General features: G+C 40.6%; 1 protein-coding gene across 1 annotated transcript; it reads left to right on the top strand.

The window, feature by feature from the left end:
* LOC109834056 (WAT1-related protein At1g21890-like) lies at positions 2618 to 5796 on the top strand. Its single transcript, XM_020401947.1, has 7 exons — positions 2618 to 2974; positions 3824 to 3889; positions 4004 to 4120; positions 4463 to 4706; positions 4805 to 4963; positions 5232 to 5383; positions 5483 to 5796. Exons 1-7 carry the CDS (start codon positions 2781 to 2783, stop codon positions 5655 to 5657), a joined length of 1107 nt encoding a protein of 368 aa, XP_020257536.1. The 5' UTR covers positions 2618 to 2780; the 3' UTR covers positions 5658 to 5796.

The raw sequence follows: 18665 nt of genomic DNA, 5'->3' as shown, positions 1-18665 counted from the left end.
ACTAGACAAACAACATTAGTGGTAAATTGTTTGTTAAACATCATCAAAACAAGAAGGCCAACAGTAGCGTCAGAATCAAGCATCCAATCTGATGCATCCAAGTGATTCACCTCCGGAGTAATCAATAGAGAAAAGCTCGAATCATCAGAATCATCGCCTTTCGTAACATTCACCTCATTGGCTTTCGGGCACTTCTTCTTGCTATTCTCCTTCTCCTTGATTTTTGGGCAATTTCTCTTCTAATGTCCCTGCGCCTTACAGAATGCATATTGGGTTTTTCCTAGCTAGTGACAACCTATTGACTTTGACCTTCTCTATTACCACCTTTTGGATATGGGCTTCTACCTCTCGTCGACAAGGCCTCTCCTGAAGTACTAGCGCGGGAAGTCTGTTTGTTCTTCCTCCTCAAATCATAGTTTGTCAAAGCATTAGTAACTTTACTATAGCTTATAGTAGACCTTCCATTCAACAAAGTGAGCATGATGTATCATACTCCTCATCCGGTAAGGAGTCCAACAAAATAATCGCCTTGTACTCATCCGATATCTTCTCATCAATATTCGCCAAGTCCAACAATAACTTAGTGTAGTTGTTCACATGAGCCACTAGTGGGGCCTCAGGACATCTGAAATCTGAACAATCTTTGTAGAAAGTATTAACAGTTCTCAACACTCTTCGTAAGATACTTATTGTTAAGAATTTACCACATCTTCATTGCAGACGTCATCCCAATCACATCATACTTTAATTCCTATTCCAAACAGGATCTGATCACCCCACAAGCGTTCTTATTCATCTTTTCTCATATCGCCTCTTCATATTTTGGTGGTCTCTCTTGGACCATAATGGTCTCCTCCAAATTTTGAGCATTGAACGCATCTTGAACGTCGTTCATCCACAAACCAAAGTTAATCTTATCGTCATATTTTACCATAATAATTTTGGTGTTCTGAAAACCAACTTGGACTGTACTCGCCATCTTGCTGCTTTCACCAACTTCTTTACCCATACTCGCAAACTCCAAATTGTAAAAAAATATTCAAGGGAGATCTCCAACGACAACTTCAAATCCTTTCTCCACCGAAGCCTAAAACTATAAGAACCAAACTTTCAAGATGAATCTTTCTCTACCTAATGCCAAAACCCTAGATCTGAAATCTGAGCTCTGATACTAATTGTCACGTGCTTATGCGGAAGCGTGCTCGCTCACTAAACAAGTCGTAAGCATGGGAGAAGAATAACCAATCACACACGAACACAATCCAAAACTAAAATACGACAAATCAATCACAAACACAGAGATATACATGGTTTGGTAATTTACCTACGTCTACGGGGAGAGGATAGAGAGATTCTACTAAATGAAGGAGAGTACAAAGGGTTACAATCTCACAAAACTTACAAACTAACCCTCAACCAAAGCTCTCAACTTGATCACAATATCTCCCTCTCACAATGCTCAAAAAAGTCTCTCTAATCTCTGATTACAACTCTCCTCTTTTTGATGATCCTAATCTCTTCTAAGGTGTTCCATATATATAGAAAATCTAAAACCAAAACAGACTAGGAATTCTAAAACAAAAAACAAAACAAATTAGGAATCCTAATAATCTGTAACCAAAATAGATTAAGAATCATGTTACCAAAATAGATTAGAAATCCTAATAACCTATTACCAAAACATATTAGGAACCTACTATCCAACAAGACCATATATATCAGGTAGCGTTTTTTTGTGGAATAAATTTCAACAAATTGCCCCTAAGTTCGAGTGTTCCTAATGACCCCATTAACTTTCAAACTGTTGCAAAATCCTCCTTAAGTATTTGAGTTCTTAGGAAACCCCCTTCAACACTCAACATCTTTCGGAAACAAATCCTAACTACATTAACTGTTGTTTTCACATGGATGAATATTATTATGCCAAAAAATATTTTTATCGATGTTCAAACTTTTCGGAGGTTTTTTTTAAAAACAGTAAGAGTTGAAGGGAATCTTCTAAGAAAACCGTAGAGCGTTTTTCCGAAATGCACGCTTACAAATGGGTTCATGATCCACCTTGATCAAAGTGGGGCCACATGACCCCACTTTCATCAAGGTGGATCCCCCATTGTATAAAGAGGCATCAACCTGTGTAAGGTGGCAAATGCCTTTGATAATAACTTTCACTCCTTAAACTTTAGGCAATGTTTTCTATTTCTCAGTTAAATTGAGATGCATGCTTTTACTCTGTAAGCTTTAGACAATGTTATTTTTGTATTAAATTGAGATGTCACTTGAGAATCACAACGCAATAAATTATAACTTTATACCCTTAGAAGAAGAAGAAGAAAAAATACTCCTTTTAAGTTAAAACCGAAGAAAAATTAAGTAATGTCGTCAGAGGTTGTTGTGATTAAATTTGTAACGCAATTGTTTAGAAAGTGTATGGCGTTACTCTCCCACAGTTAGGAGTTGCGCAATTAACTGTGTTTTAAATTTAATCCCTAGTATTATAAGCGTAGAATGCACTAAACTAGAGGACCCTACTGATTTCTATAAAAGATTCTAGCTAGCTTTCCCATTGAGCATATCTTCGTGCGTACATAGAGCATTAGTTCCTTGCAGGTATCTCTTAGGGTTGCCGATATAAGTATGTGTCGAGGGGATCCTTCAACTCTCACCTAGTGTTTAGTTCTCTCTTATTGGCAAAGGCTAGCTCTCTCAACTGAGAGCTGCCATTTGCCACCTAACATATAGTATTCATATCTAGAGAGAGAAATTAAGGGGATCGAGTAAACATGGCTGGCCCCAAGCAAGTGTTGAATATCGTGAAGCCATACTTGGCTATGATCTTCTTGCAATTTGGTTATGCTGGTATGTACGTCATATCGGTGGCGTCCCTCAAGCAAGGGATGAACCATTACGTGCTCGTTGTGTATCGTAACATTGTGGCCGCAGCTGTCATGGCGCCATTCGCGTTGTGGTTTGAGAGGTCGATTTTTCTTCTTCTTCTTCTGATTACTTTCTTTCTTCTCTTTTCCTTTCCTTCTCACTGCGTGCACATACAAATGCAGAGGTTGTTTGAAGGTCGACCTTCTTTTTGTCGAAGGATCGAGTTTTAAGCTAGTTTTCCTATTTAAGCATGATTAGTAACATTCCGAATGAGCTCCCTTTAAGTCTTATTTTAAAAAGTTAGGATTCTTCGACTTAATTTTTATAAAGAGCTAGCTTATAAGCTCACTTAGAGAAGACAGACTTGACCAAACAAGTTACCATGCGCATATAATTTTTAATAGCTTGTTTATCATGAAAGCCAAATGCCATTAAAAAAACAAACATAGATTATAAACTTCTGAATATAAGTCTCCCCCAGTACAACTCGTCTGCCTACAGCTCTATTTTATGTCAACCAGCGAGAAACAGAGACCTTGTCAACCATCAAACCTCAATTTTTGCTAGGTATCCATGCAAATAATATATTCTGCTAGAATAATCTAAAAAAAAAAAACTTGAATTGTGTTTTATTGGTCCAGGCAATATTCGTGGGTCCTTCATATAACATCATGTTTCATGGATTCATATCATATACTGTATACTAATCATTAAGTGATCATCACTAGACAGAATTTAGTATAGAATTTATGTTATACGCACTCAAAATCCACGGAATAATAGTGATCTGTAGAGAGTTGTAGCTTATGTTCTATTTATTAAGATAGCATGTCAAACTAAATTCTGTAATTGACGCTGTAGTAGAATTTAGTACCCTTTCCATTTTGGTATCAAGAATCAATACCCAAAAACTAACGTAGACGTTTGCTTTCTTATTGTTCTTTTGCAGCAAGAAAGTGAGACCTAAGATGACTCTCCGAATTTTCCTCAAAATAATGGCGCTTGCTCTACTTGAGTACTTTTCCTACTACTTCAGCTCGATTACTTAAAAATCTTTGATTGACTTAAAACTGATCTTCTTCAACTTTACTAAATGCATTGGTAATTATATATTGTGTAATTTAATTAGGCCGGTGCTTGATCAAAACTTGTACTACATGGGAGCCAAAGCAACATCGGCAAGCTTTGCAGCAGCACTTTACAATATACTCCCCGCAATCACCTTCATATTAGCCGTTGTACTCAGGTGATATATCAGTATTTGGATTATATATTGCATGTACATCGAAAATTCCACTTAGATTTATATTTTAGGGTAAATTTCATTAAACTATAATGAATTTAAAAACTACAATAACTTTGTCATCAAAGAAAATTATATATGTCATTAATTAACTTTATTCAATAAACTGTCATACCTGATGGCACCAGTTAGGATAAGTTGTCACGTGTTTCACATGTTACATGTATAAGTTGTCATGTGTTTCGCACGCCACATGTATGAATGGTCATGGGTTTCACACTTGTATACTTCATATCTCTTGTCACGATTAGTAAACTTCTCACAACTTTAATTTTGTCGGATTAGGATGGAGAAAATCAAGATCAAGAGTCTTCGCTCCCAAGCAAAGGTCGTGGGAACCTTTGTGACTGTGGCCGGTGCGTTGCTTATGATATTGTACAAAGGTCCGGTGGTTGAGTTTGTGTGGACCAAGGGCAGGCCCCATCACAACGAAAATGGTGGGAGTCCAGACGAGAGTAGTCATTGGCTCATGGGGACCATCTTGCTTCTCATTAGTTGCTTGTGTTGGGCTTGTTTCTTCATATTACAAGTAGTTTATTTGCCTAATCGATCCAATTGCTAGCTTATGAGTTTTTTTTCAGTCGTAATGTTTATTGGGTTATTCTAAATACGTTTTACTCGTGACAGGCGAATACACTGAGATCATACCCCGCGGAGTTGTCCTTAACAACCTTGATATGCTCCATGGGCGCCGTGGAGAGCAGTGCAATTGCGCTTGTCATGGAACGTAGTATGCAACCGTGGATTATTGGATGGGATGCAAGACTTTTCACTGCTGTTTATTCGGTAATTACCAAATATATATAGGGTGTACGTACGCATTGATATATTTTTTAAAAAATTTCTTAACATATATAGTTCATTTTGCCGAACAGGTACGTGCATCTGACTCATGTCATACGTGAGCAAAAAATATTGTGTCCATTAATTGTTATAGTCAAATTGACTAATGGATCCTTTATTTATAATTATCTCTTTTCTTTTCCTTTTGTTTTTGGGAGGGGGAAGTATATATATATATAATTGATGATTTCAATTACCTTTGTGAATGCAGGGAGTTGTGTGCTCGGGGATAGCTTACTATGTACAAGGCATTGTCATGAAGGAGAGAGGTCCAGTCTTCGTCACAGCGTTCAATCCTATGTGCATGATCATTGTGGCTGTCATGGGCTCAATTATTCTAGCCGAGGATATCACACTGGGAACGTACATATTCGAAAACCCCTAGCAGAGCTTCTGACTGACTTAACTTTTGATGTCCAAGTCCGAATGCTAACTGAGTTAATTTGTTCATGACTCTTGTAGGGTAATCGGTGCGGCGATCATAGTTATCGGACTTTATTCATTGATATGGGGTAAGAGCAGGGATCACCTGAACCAGTCGGAGGAGAACGATGAGAAGAATTCGGGGATGAAGCTTCCTATTGCCGCCACCGCCGCCGCCGCCGGTGTGGAGATACCGGTGGTGATCACAAATTAGGAACTGATACCATGTTTTGGTTGCATGGAAAGCAAGAGAGTGTGGGAGTATTGATGAGCACATAGGATATATAGAAGCTCTTGTTTTCTTAGTGTGTATCCATTATCTTTTAAGACTAAGCTCAATTTGTTTTCTCTTCTTCTTTTCAATTTCACATGTGTGTAGCTGATTAGTTAGGCATTAATGGGATGCATGGAATTGAAGGGGCACACACTTACCGAACAAGATGGGGAGGAGGAGTTAGGTGTTAAAAGATCCAGCTTGTTGTTAATGATATATGTAAATTCGCTAATCATGATATAATTAAGGTGTTAAAGCTTTGTGGGAAATGTTTATCTATTTATATCTGCCATTTTTTCACCAACTGTGGCCTAAGAGTTTTGTTTACTAATTGCATGGACCTGGGCCTTCGGTTTTAAATAGCTAGCCCAAATCATAATACCCATCTTAATTTCGGCTTTATTATGGGTACCAAATTTGACTAACTTCTCGTGGAATTTAAAGCCCAACATCTGAATACAAAGTTGGACCTAACAACTTTGTCTGCCTTGGTTATTGATAAAAGTAAAAATATATTCTTCTCAGAAGAGAGGATCCAAATTGTCCTCATTAAACATGACATTTAGATTTCGAGCACCAATATTTTTCGTAGCAATCCAAATCTTAGATGTTTTATATTACTCAATCTTGCAAGGTAAATTCACAAATGTGCTAGATTTCAAGCTCTTAAACTGCAAATTACTCAAAGTCCTTCCTCACACGCGTCTCCTCAGCTCTCATCGCAATTAAACTACACTCCAGCGTCGGGGTATTACCGACACTCTATAGAAAAACCCGACTTGTTCCAATTTTTCTTCCAATTACCAATTGCTCATGTAAAACATATAGGCACTCTTGTTATAAATAAGTGAATAAAATTCAATCCAACTCCACTCCAATATTATTCACCAAAGTCAACGCTAAAATCTTCGTAGTTGATCTTCAGCTTTTTTTTCTTTGGAGGATTCTTTTTAAGCATCCGGCGGGCCTTTGTTCCAACACTTCAGTAAGTTTTTCGACAGATCTCGATCTAATTTCTTCCAAATTAATATACAGAGAGGATTTTATTTTTGGTGTGAATTCAGAAGGTAAAATGAAAGAAAAAAAAATCCTAAAAGTTTTTATTTTTTTTCATCTTTGTACATATAGAAATTTTCTAGATCATTTTGCTTAATTTCAGCGAAAGTTCTGTCCTTGCTAGTATAACTATGTGTCGGATCACAAATTATGCTCCTCTGTTTTATGTTTCTATTCTTTTTCCTTTTTTGTTAGAAAAACATTACCAGAAATAAAAACGCTATATTTCTTCGTGATTTATTTGAACTATATGGAGATTAGGCGGTTTCATATTCTGACTCATTTGCTTCTCATCTAGATGCACAACCAAACTCGCGTGTGAGAAAATATCCGTACCCGTATCACTAAATAACCGATAGAATATAGTTATATATATGATTTTATCTGTGAAATATCCGCATCCGTAACTTAAATATCCAAATATATGTTAATCATACAATTGCAATTGTTTTAATACTTAGATTAATGTGTAGAAACCGGCGTCGAATTGTTCAAAGTGTTAAAAACGTGAAAATTCAGCAGCCTGGGTGTGGTTCGTGCCACGCCCAGGTGTGGCAGAATCTGCCCTGTTGTTAGGGGTGTGGTACGTATCACACCCGGATGTGGCAGACTCGTTTTTAGATTCCCACCCTGTTTTGGATTAGGTTTGTTATAAATAGAAACACACGTTTTTAGGGTTAAGAAAGAGAGTTTGAACAAAGAATTTGGGTTCTTTTGAGCACTTTGAGAGGGAGATTATTGTGAGGGAGTGTGAGATCATTAGTTGGGTCATTTTGAGAGTTGTTTGAGACATTGTAACCTGTTGTTTCTCCACCATATAGTGAAATCTCCCCATTCTCTCCCTGTGGACGTAGGCAATTGCCGAACCACGTAAATTTCTATGTTTGTGTGTGATTTTGGTTGTTATTTTGTGAGTTGCACTCGTGTTTGGTTTTGGTTCTTCTCTCATCGCTTGCCGACTCGTTTAGGTTTATTGCGAGCACGCTTCCGCACGGCGCACGACAAGTGGTATCAGAGTTTAGATTTCAGATCTAGGGTTTTGCATTGGGTGGATGAGATTCACTGTTGGAAGCTTGGAAATTGGAGATCTAGGCTTCGGTGGAGATCGCGTTGTGGAGTTGCCATTGGAGATCTCGCTTTCCTCGTGTGGTTAGGAGATTGTGTTGGAATCCTATCTAAAAGTTCAGTTGGGTAATTTCTCAAATCTATCAAAGTTCGAGTCTTTCTTTACAATTGGAGTCAGTTTACAATGGGAGAAGAAGTTGGTGAAAACAGCAAGGCGATGACGAGTACAGTTCATGTTGCACTTTAAAATACGAAGATCAATGTTGTGAAGTGTGACAACAATATCAACTTTGGTTCGTGGATGAGTGATGTGCAAGATGCATTAAATGCTCAAACTTGGGAAGAGACCATCATGGTCCATGAGAGGCCACCGAAGTATGATGAGGCGGTATGGGACAAGATAAACCAAAACGTGTGTGAGGGTAATTAGATCTTGTTTGGAACAATAATTAAAGTATGATGTGATTGGTGTGACGTCTGTGATGAAGATGTGGGAGATTCTCAACAAATATCTTACGAAGAGTGTTGAGAACCGTTTGTACTTGCTACAAAGATTATTCAGATTCCAAATGTCTAGGGGTACCTCACTTGCGGATCATGTGAACAACTACACAAAGTTGTTGTCGGACTTGGCGAATGTTGATGAGAACATAACGGATGAGTACAAAACGATTATTTTATTAGGCTCCTTACCCGATGAGGAGTATGATACATTCGTGCTCACTTTGTTGAACGGTAGATCTTCCATCACCTATAGTGAAGTGACTAATGCATTAATGAATTACGATTTGAGGAGGAAGGACAAAGAGACTTCCAGAGCTAGCACTTCTGGAGAGACCTTGTCGACGAGAGGAAGGAGTCCCTATCCGAGAGGTGGTAATCAAAACAGGTCAAAATCAAGGGACCACTACCAATTAGTGAAGGACCAGTGTGTTTTCTGTAAAGAACAAAGATATTAGAAGAGAAGTTGTCTGAAGCTCAAAGAGAAGGAGAATAGCAAGAAGGAGGGCCCGAAGGCCAATGAGGTAAATGTTGCTAAGAGTGGTAACGATTCTGAAGATTCATGCTTTTCTCTATTGATTACTCCAGAGGTTAACCATACGGATGCATCAGATTGGATGCTAGATTCTGGTGCTACTTATCATGTGACTCCCCGAAGATATTGGTTTGCATCTTTCGAGAAGCTCGATGGGGGCGTGGTAGTCATGAAAATGATCAATCCTGTGGAATTTATGGGATATGTACCGTTAGGATTCGGATGCACGATGGAGTTGTTCGTGAGTTGAATGAAGTGAGATTTGTTACTCAGCTGAAAAAGAATCTTATTTCTGTTGGAGCTTTGGAGGCAAAGGGATTTAATGTGACTTTTGTGAATCTTCTAGTAAAAGTTACTAAGGGATTTTTGATAGTGATGAAGGGAGTCTGTAGTAGGAATCTTTATTATCTGAAGGGGAGCACCGAGATTGGCCAGGTAGCTTTAGCTATTTTAGAGGCAGACACGAGCAGATTTTGGCACTATAGGTTGGGGCACATAGGTGAAAAGGTACTGTAGGCACTGTACAAGTAGGGGCTATTGAGGGGAACCAAGAATATGAAGATTGAATTCTCTGAGCACTGTGTTCTTGGTAAGAAGACGAAGGTGTTCGTGTCGGAAATCGTTTTCTTCATTGTATAACTCATTACAACTTGATCGTTACAATGAGTTCAAAAAATATTGGTCTTTTCATAAGACCTTTACACAATGAAAATAAAAAATTACAATCTCCTCCAAACAAAACACAGAAGCTATTTATTAACTTCTATTTGCGTGGGATCTTCGTCCGTACCGGGGACACATTAGTCCGTAGATCGTCACAGATCAGATCCGGTTGACAGAGTTACTAATCAAAGCTTTTACTTCATGAAGAAAGTAAACACTGAAGTGATAATCCCGACCAAATAAGATTATAACTCTTCTTGAGATTAAGACCAAGCCTAATCTCAAAAAATAGGGTTACGGGACTTCGGATCTCTCGAACTTTCCTTTTTTATGCCGAAGAACTCGCCAAGATCTCTTTCTCCTCTCTGAAATTCGTGGCTGTTGGCTCTGAAATTCAGCAGCACCTCCTCGTCTTGATAATAATTCACCCCTTGTGAATGTGGGCCCTAGGCTTGTATTTATAGGACCTTGGATACGGTTGTTTGGATAAGAATGATTCATTTGGCCATATCTTCAGTTAACAACGGCCTAACCATATTTGGATATGATATCAAGTCATTTAGGATGCTACGGAGTGAACAAATCCCAAGAAATATCAACAAAACCGTCAAAAACGCATTTCGGGTAGTTAGATGTATGACAGACCACAGTGTCCCGCATGGGCGTGGGACAGTCTCCTCTGACTTGGCTTGGGCGTGGGAAAACCAAGGCTATCCTGGCCTGGGCGCAGGACAGCTAAGTTGTCCCGTCCTGGGCGCGGGACAGCCAGGGCTGTCCCGGCTTTGGCCGGGTCAGCTGGCCTTGGCTGAGCTTTTTGGTGCGGCTCGGCTGCCAGGGGGATTCTCCGGGTTGGTCTTGTTCCGTTGTTCCGTCATTTTGCGTACTTTATCATTTTATTGACTTGTACGCTTGGCTAACTTGCTTCATGCTCTCGTTAGCTTCTTTACAGCTTTGGATAATCTCGTTTGGATTTAGAAAATAACGTCCATCATCTTCTCTTTGTCTTGAGCTACGTGTGGATACCTATGAACATTTTTAGATGCATATAGATACCCCCTCCAAAATGTTTTAGACTCATTCTTTTATAGAGGAGTCTGGAATGCTTTGGATCAGATAGGCCCTATTTTCAACCTCTTCAGTATTGTGTAGAGGAGATCGCACAGAAGGACTTATGAATGACTTCAATTCTTGATTTCTTCAGTCTTCAAATCCACTTAGTATTTTGTCGAATATATGAAGTTCTTACGGCGCTATGTTTATTATCTGACCATTGTCGAAATTTTAAACTAAAGTTGGTGTATAAGTATTTGAACTTAGCTCTTGTCATTGAGTTAACGTTGAACTGATCGTCTTTGTCGGGAATTAGTATCTGAATGTGATTGAACTTCCTAGAATCATCCTTTAACCTAGAATTTTTCTTTATTCTTATTTTGGAGAAGTTATCGATGCGTTGACCGGCATTGACCTTTTCTGTAACGCGTTGACCGGCGTTGACCTTTACTATAACGTGTTGACCGTCATTAACACAGTTTATACTAGTACATTTGCTGGAGTCTATACAGTTTAAGCTCTTAAGGCATTGGAGCATGGCGGTCCTAAATGCCAGGCTGTAAGACCAACTATTAAAGTTGTTTCATCTGTAGGTATGGATCTTATCCTGAAGTTGTTGGATGCTCAAGTTACGAGACCAACTAATAAAACTGGTGCATCAATAACTCTTGTCTTTATAGGATTTTTGGCAAACCCTCAGCCATCAACGGGTTTGATGAGCCTTTACCGACTACCGTTTGAGTCGGGCTAGTATGCAGATTGTTTAAGTTTATTCTACATGTAACGTTGTGCTAAAAGAGTTAACTCTTTTAGTGCTATGAGATTGAATATATGGACCTCGTCTTTCTTACAAGAATAAACTACCCGAAAATGCATGTTAGGCGCTGACTTATCCCTTATTAGGATTCGGGATAAAAGTCCCCAGACTTGAATTTTGATGTCTTTTTCACTCGGTAAAAGACTAAACCGGCAATACGTGTTAGACGTTAACTTATCATTTCTTAGGATTCAGGATAAAATTTCCTGCACGTCTAAGGCACGGATTATGGTGTTATTAATAATAACCTGCCACAATGTCAAATATATGAGCTTTTTGTTCTTTTTTGTCATCAAAGACTAACCGGTAACGCGTGTTAGACGCTGACTTATCCTTACTTAGGCTTCTGGATAAAATTCTCCAGACTTAGATTCTGGTGTCTTCTTCACTCGATGGAAGACTAAACCTGCAACGCGTGTTAGGCGTTGACTTATCCCTTCTTAGGATTCGAGATAAAATTCTCCGTACGTGTAAGACACGGATTTTAGGAGTTATGAAAAAAGGGCATCTTCTCTTGGGGTAAGGACGAACCCGATGCTGGACAGGAAGAATTTTATATTCTCTCTCCAGTTACAAAGAAGACTAAAAGTAGGATCTCCACTTTAAGAATCCGGGAAAGTGAAACTAAGAGTGGGATCTCCACTCCGAGAATCGAAAAGATTTAGATAATCCTAACTCTCAAAATGTTTGATTACCGAACTAAAGGTGAGTTTCTCATTTATCAAGAGTGAATTACGGTTTTGGCCCTAACTGTAGGAAGGTTTGACCAAGTAGAAGATTTGAGACGACCCTAACTATAGGAAGGTCTGATCGCTCGATTTGAAAGTGGACCTCTCGTTCATGGAAGGAATCGAGAGGAGATTTTGGTTATGACCCTAACTGTAGGAAGGTTTGACCCAGTTAATTAGTGAGAGTGGGAGTACACATCACAGTGAGAGTATTGACTTGTACAAATCACTCAGTAGGCATTCTTGGTATCAAGTGATAAGGACTTAACACGAAGAGGTTTGATAATTGTCAAAGATTAGCAGACTAAAATTCTAAGCATTATAACCGGACTCTAACAATGAGAGTGTTGAGTGCACAGACACAATGGGAGTTTGAGTGGATTAAACCAGGAAGAATTTTAGTGGACCCACCGTCAATTAATTTGATCAGTGAAGGGTTTTATGGTGGAAGATTGTGAATCGTCAAACACTAGTGGGAGTTTTTTTGTGAGGGAAGATTGATCTAACGGAGTGATCAAATCTCGTCTCAGCAAAAGAGTGCTTGGAAGTTGGTGAAATTAATCCTGACAATTGGATGCGTTTTACTCTTGGAAGTATTTAGAGTCCAAGTGAGAGTTTCTTATTCATTACTTTTTTGTAGTGATCGGGTTATCCCTAAGAATACACCATATATCATTCTTCCGGGAACTTCCCGTTACATGAATTATCCACCCCCAGCGTTTTTTTTCAAAACTGGGTCTAACATTGTACTCAGTTGCATGATCGGGTTATCCTTAAGAATATTATGTATAAAATTCTCTAGGAACTTTCCGTCAAAGGTAGGAAACAATTTAGACTCATATACCTATTGGAGTATTACAGAGAAGCAATTTAATCTCTTATACTAATTGGAGGATTAAGAAGCAGTTTATACTCGTATACTCTTTGAAGTCTAGGGAGCAATTTAACCTCATATACCGGTCGAAGGAGCGAGAAGCAGTTTATACTCGTATACTCATCAGAGTGTCAGGGAGCAATTTAACCTCATATACCGGTCGGAGGAGCGAGAAACAGTTTATACTCGTATACTCTTTAGAGTGTAAGGGAGCAGTTTAACCTCATATACCGGCCAGAGGAGCGAGAAGCAGTTTATACTCGTATACTCATCAGGGTGTAAGGAAGCAGTTTAACCTCATATACCGGTCAGAGGAGCGAAAAGCAGTTTATACTCGTATAATCATTGGAGTGTCAGGGAACAGTTTAACCTCATATACTGATCGTAGAAGCGAGAAGCAGTTTATACTCATATACTCTTCGGAGTGTAAGGGAGCAGTTTAACCTTATATACCGGTCGGAGGAGCGAGAAGCAGTTTATACTTATATACTCATTGGAGTGTAAGGGAGCAGTTTAACCTCATATACCGATCGGAGGAGCGAGAAGCAGTTTATACTCGTATACTCATCGGAGTGTCAGGGAGCAATTTAACCTCATATACCAGTCGAAAGAGCGAGAAGCAGTTTATACTCATATACTCTTCGGAGTGTACCATTCTCATTCGGCTCATTCTAGCATTATGACGTCGGCTTTAACCAAGACTTGGATGCTATTTTTAAGAGAGAAGCAAGCCTTGGTGGGATGAAGGATCCTCCTGTGGTACGTATAGTACTTTGGATTCAAAGTATTATTAGCTTCCTCCTGATCTGTGATAGGCGACAGTTTGATCTTGTTGTTTTCAAGAAGGGACTCAAAATTGGCCGGAACGTCTTCGTTTTTGAAGGAGTACTCTTTTTGGAATTTCGGATCTGAAGTCTTTTACTGTCTCCGGGGTTGCTACCGTGACATCTGATTAACATCAATAGCTAGTGCAGATGCCTTCCCCTTTCCACAGGAGGCGAAGTTTGATTTTGGAGGGTTAGCCACCGATTGGCTACTCTCGGTTTTCTTTCCAGGTCTTGGATGACGCTACTCCTATAACTTCCAAAATATCAATGGATAGGTTATTATGATAGGTTTGGAGGATGAAGTCCTCTGTAACCGAATGTCGACAATTCATCGCCTTATTCCGGAAGTGCTTAACGAAGTCATCGACTGTCTCTTTGTCTTCCTGTTTCTCCTCAAAGAGCGTCCTGATTGATACATTGGTGTCATCATAAAAGAAATTACTGAGGAATGAGCTTTCCACATCGTCCCAGCTGTTGATGCTTCCAAGCTTGAGATGGCAGTACCAATCGAAGGCAGGACCGTGAAGGGTGCCAATCAATGACCAGACTATCAAAGGCTTGTTGTCAGAGATCACTCCCAAGTGGGACTTGAAATAAATCAAGTGTTGAGTGTGAGAATCCTTCTCGTGGATTGGCATGAAGTTGATCAGGTTGAACTTCGCCGGGTATAGAATCGACTCCCACTCTCTTGGATAGGAAAATGGAATGTTGGTCTTCTTCACCTCTCGAGCAGACATCAAAGCATTGATTTTGCTCTTAAGGTCTTTCATCTTCTTGTCCTCGCTTGTATCAAGCTTTGGATGATTTTTCAAGGAGGAACATCGCGACCACACCCGGTATTGTCATCATCGGTGGGACCACCCCCAACGTCGTCATCTTTAGTGGGGCTACCCCTAGCATTTTGATTAATGAGAGGGTTATCTACATCAAGATGTTCGTCCATGTCTAAATCGTCACTGCTCGGTAGGCATTGTTGTGATGACTAGATTCACCAATTTGACCTAACAAAGCTTGGATCCGTCGGACATGCTCTTCCTTCATCCGCAGCATAATCATTTCCATTTTAAATTTGAAGTTCTCCTTCTACTTAGCCAAAACATCTTCAAGAATCTTGGTCATTTCGTCAACATTAATCACGAAAGCCCCATGGGATTGCCCCGTGCTGGATGTAGTGGCGTCTGAAGCGATTGCAGAGTAGGTGTCTGACACTTCATCATCTGAGGATAGTTCTCTATTCATCCTCTGGTAATCCCTACGTCTGGTAGTTCCCGCTCGCAACCAGGTTATACATTGGGATACGTCTGAAAATTGACCAGGACTAAAACATCGCGTCGACTTCCCTTCATCATCCATGTTGATGGTCACCTCTGGAAGTTTGTTGTCATGAGTAGCTGATCTTTTTCTATGGAAATGCCTTGGCTTGGTTTTTGACACTTCAGAGAAAAGCCTTTGGAATATCGAGACCCTATGTGAAGTGGTCTTGGGGTAGCTACATGTTGATAATATTGTCCTGATAAGTTTGGTGTACGGACAATGAAAGTTCATCTCCCGGGTACTTCTCTTTTGAGATTTGTTCATACCCCCAGTCCGATAGTACAACTCATCGGCATGATTGCCGAAGTAATCTATCGTGTACTGGCATAACTTCCCAGGTATAACTTTATCATATTCATATAAATATGTTTCCTTCTGGGGATATAACACTTTGTTAGCGTCTTCGAGAGTCACATGTTTGGAGCTATGCCTTTGTGAGCACGGGACCTCAACGGGATCTTGGACTTCGACTCGCAGTCCGATGCGATCGGTTATTGGAATTTTCCCTTTATGAGAAGGCTCCAAGTTGTTGCGGGGATGTGTACGACCCCCAGGTTGATGAGTTGCTCGGGATTCCTTTACTAGGCCCAGGCGTTCTTTGACCGGAACTCTGCCTTGATCCTCATGAAAATGACCTAGGCGTTCCGCCATTATCATTTTGAATCGGGGCAAGTACGTGTTGACGTGGGACTTTACTGAAGGTGCGGGATTGATTGGAACGGAGATGGAACTCGATGGAAACGGAAAAACGGGCGCGGGGGCAAGTCTAGCTCGGCCCTGGTGCGGGTCACCTTGGGATGACTCACGTTTTTCGGTCTTTTTGGCCGCTGTTTTGAGCTTTGGCCTCCAAACTTGGCGTGGTTTTGCTGGTTCCTTGGCCACCTCTTGCTTCTGCAACTCTCGAGCCTTCTACATAAGAATCCGAGCATGCGCAAGGAGTGCGTGGTGCTTTTGGATGCACTCCTCAAGTGTTAAATGGATCCTTTTAACTTGGATCTATTCATTCATTGTTGGTTTGGATGAGGGGCCGTTTGCTCGCTGTTGAGGTGCTCGATGCTCCTTGAATTTCAGATCCGCTTCATAACGGATCTCGTCTACAGGTTCTAAAGCCTTGGCAAATTGACGCTTGAGGCGTTAGCGCTACCTTTGGCGAGCTCTTTTTGATAAAGTGGACGCACCTCCACCGGCTATCTCCTTGATTGAGGAGGAGTCCAGATCTGCAGATCCGGCCTCGTTAGACGTCGGAGGGGCCTTACAAAGCGAGACTGTTGCAGCAACAGGGGCGTTGATGTTCCTGCGCTTGTAAGGTGAGGAGGATCTGGAGGAGGAGGATGACAGATACTCCTCGAACTTGGCCTGGTCGAACTTGTACTCGACCTCTATGTCAACTGGGATACGGATCCGAGGTTGTGACACATTAGCCTTCACAAAAAGGCTGTTGGCTCCCACTATGGTCGCCAGTTTGTTCGTGTCAGAAATCATTTTCTTCATTGTATAACTCATTACAACTTGATTATTACAATAAGTTCAAAAAAGATTGGTCTTTTTATAAGACCTTTACACGATAAAATTAAAAAAATTACAATCTCCTCCAAACAAAACAGAGAAGCTATTTATTAACTTCTATTTGCGTGGGATCTTCACCTATGCCAGGGATGTGTTAGTCCGTGGACCATCGCAGATCAGATCCGGTTGACATAATTATTAATCAAAGCTTTTACTTTATGAAGGAAGTAATCACTGAAGTGATAATCTCGACCAAACAAGATTATGACTCTTCTCGAGATTAAGACCAAGCCTAATCTCAAGGAATGGGGGTACAGGGCTTCAGATCTCTCGAACTCTCCTTCTTTATGCCGAAGAACTCGTCAAGATCTCTTTCTTTTCTCTGAAATTCGTGGCTCTTGGCTTTGAAATTCAGCAGCACCTCCTCGTCATGATAATAATTCGCCCCTTGTGAATGGGGCCCCTAGGCTTGTATTTATAAGGCCTTGAATGTGGTTATTTGGATGAGAATGAGGGATTTGGTCATATCTTCAGTTAACAATAGTCTAACCATATTTGGATATGATATCAAGTCAGTTGGGACGCTGCGGAGCGAACAAATCCCGAGAAATATCAACAAAATTATCAAAAACGCGTTTCAGGTAGTTGGATGTACGACAGACCACGGTATCCTCGTGGGCGCGGGATAGTCTCCATTGACCTGGCTTGGGCATGGGACAACCAAGGCTGTCTCGGCCTGGGCCCGAGACATCCAAGCTGTCCTGGCTTGGGCGTAGGATAGCCAAGCTGTCCCGGCCTGGGTGCAGGACAGCCAAGCTATCCTGACCTGGGTGCGAGATAACCAAGGCTATCCTGGCTTTGGCCAGGTCAGCTGGCCTTGGCCGAGTTTTTTGGTGCAGCTCGGCTGCCAGGGGGATTCTTTGGGTTGCTCTTGTTCCGTTGTTCCGTCATTTTGCATACTTTGTCATTTTGTTGACTTGTACGCTTGGCTAACTTGCTTCATGCGCTCGTTGGCTTCTTTACGGCTTTGGATAACCCATTTGGATTTAGAAAATAACGTTCATTGTCTTCTCTTTGTCTCAAGCTGCATGTGGATACCTATGGATATTTTTAGACGCCTTCAGAAGGTAAAGTTCGGGACATCCATTCATAGGAAGAGGGACATCCTGGACTACGTGCACACAAATTTTTAGGGTCCCACCAAGATAGCATCACTTGGTGGTCGATATTGGTTCGTCACATTTGTGGATGACTATTCTAGGCGTTGTTGGGTGTATACTATGAAGCATAAGAATGAAGTCCTAGAGTTATTTGTGGAGTGGAAGAGGAGATTAGAACTGTAGACTGGGAGAAAGATCAAGACTTTGAGACTTGACAACAGTGGCGAGTACACTTCAGACCCCTTTCAGCAGCTATATCGAGACGAGGGCATAGAGAAACACTTCACAGTTAGTTATATGCCGCAGCAGAATAGGGTGGCAGAGAGATTGAATCAGTTTTTACTAGAGAAGGTTTGATGTTTGTTATCACGGAGTGGTTTGGAAAAGATCTTTTGGGTTGATGTACTTTTATATGCGAGCTACCTCATTAATAGGCTGCCTTCATCTGTAATTGAGGAAAAAACCCATATGGAGATATGGTCGAGAGAGCCAGCACACAATTATGACCAGCTCAAGGTATTTGGGTGTCTTGCATTTTACCATGTGAAGACTGATAAATTAGAACCTCGAGCTAGAAAGACTATATTTGTTGGATTTAAGCGTGGTGTGAAAAGATACAAGCTTTAGGATCCAGTTGATAAGAAGATTGTGCTGAGTAGAGATGTTACTTTCGATGAGGCTTCAATCTTGAAGCTTCCCAACTCTTATTAGGTGGAGAGCACCCCGACAGGGGAGATATCATAGGTGGTAGAGATTGATGCAACTCCATAGTATTCAGATGGTACCGTATCATTAGAGTGCCGACTGAGGTGATGGCAGGCGAGCACGATGATGATTTGGAGGATATAGGTT

The sequence above is a fragment of the Asparagus officinalis genome, chromosome 3 (genome assembly GCF_001876935.1).
Source record: "Asparagus officinalis chromosome 3, Aspof.V1, whole genome shotgun sequence".
NCBI lineage: Eukaryota > Viridiplantae > Streptophyta > Magnoliopsida > Asparagales > Asparagaceae > Asparagus > Asparagus officinalis.
Note: the sequence above shows the minus strand (reverse complement) of the source record. Positions and strands in the feature narration are given on the sequence as shown.

Excerpts from the sequence above, each read along its gene's own strand:
- LOC109834056 (XM_020401947.1), top strand. The coding sequence starts at position 2,781 with ATGGCTGGCCCCAAGCAAGTGTTGAATATCGTGAAGCCATACTTGGCT. Across the intron at positions 4,121-4,462 it reads ATATTAGCCGTTGTACTCAG|GATGGAGAAAATCAAGATCA; the intron begins GTGATATATCAG and ends TTGTCGGATTAG. Across the intron at positions 5,384-5,482 it reads GAGGATATCACACTGGGAAC|GGTAATCGGTGCGGCGATCA; the intron begins GTACATATTCGA and ends TGACTCTTGTAG.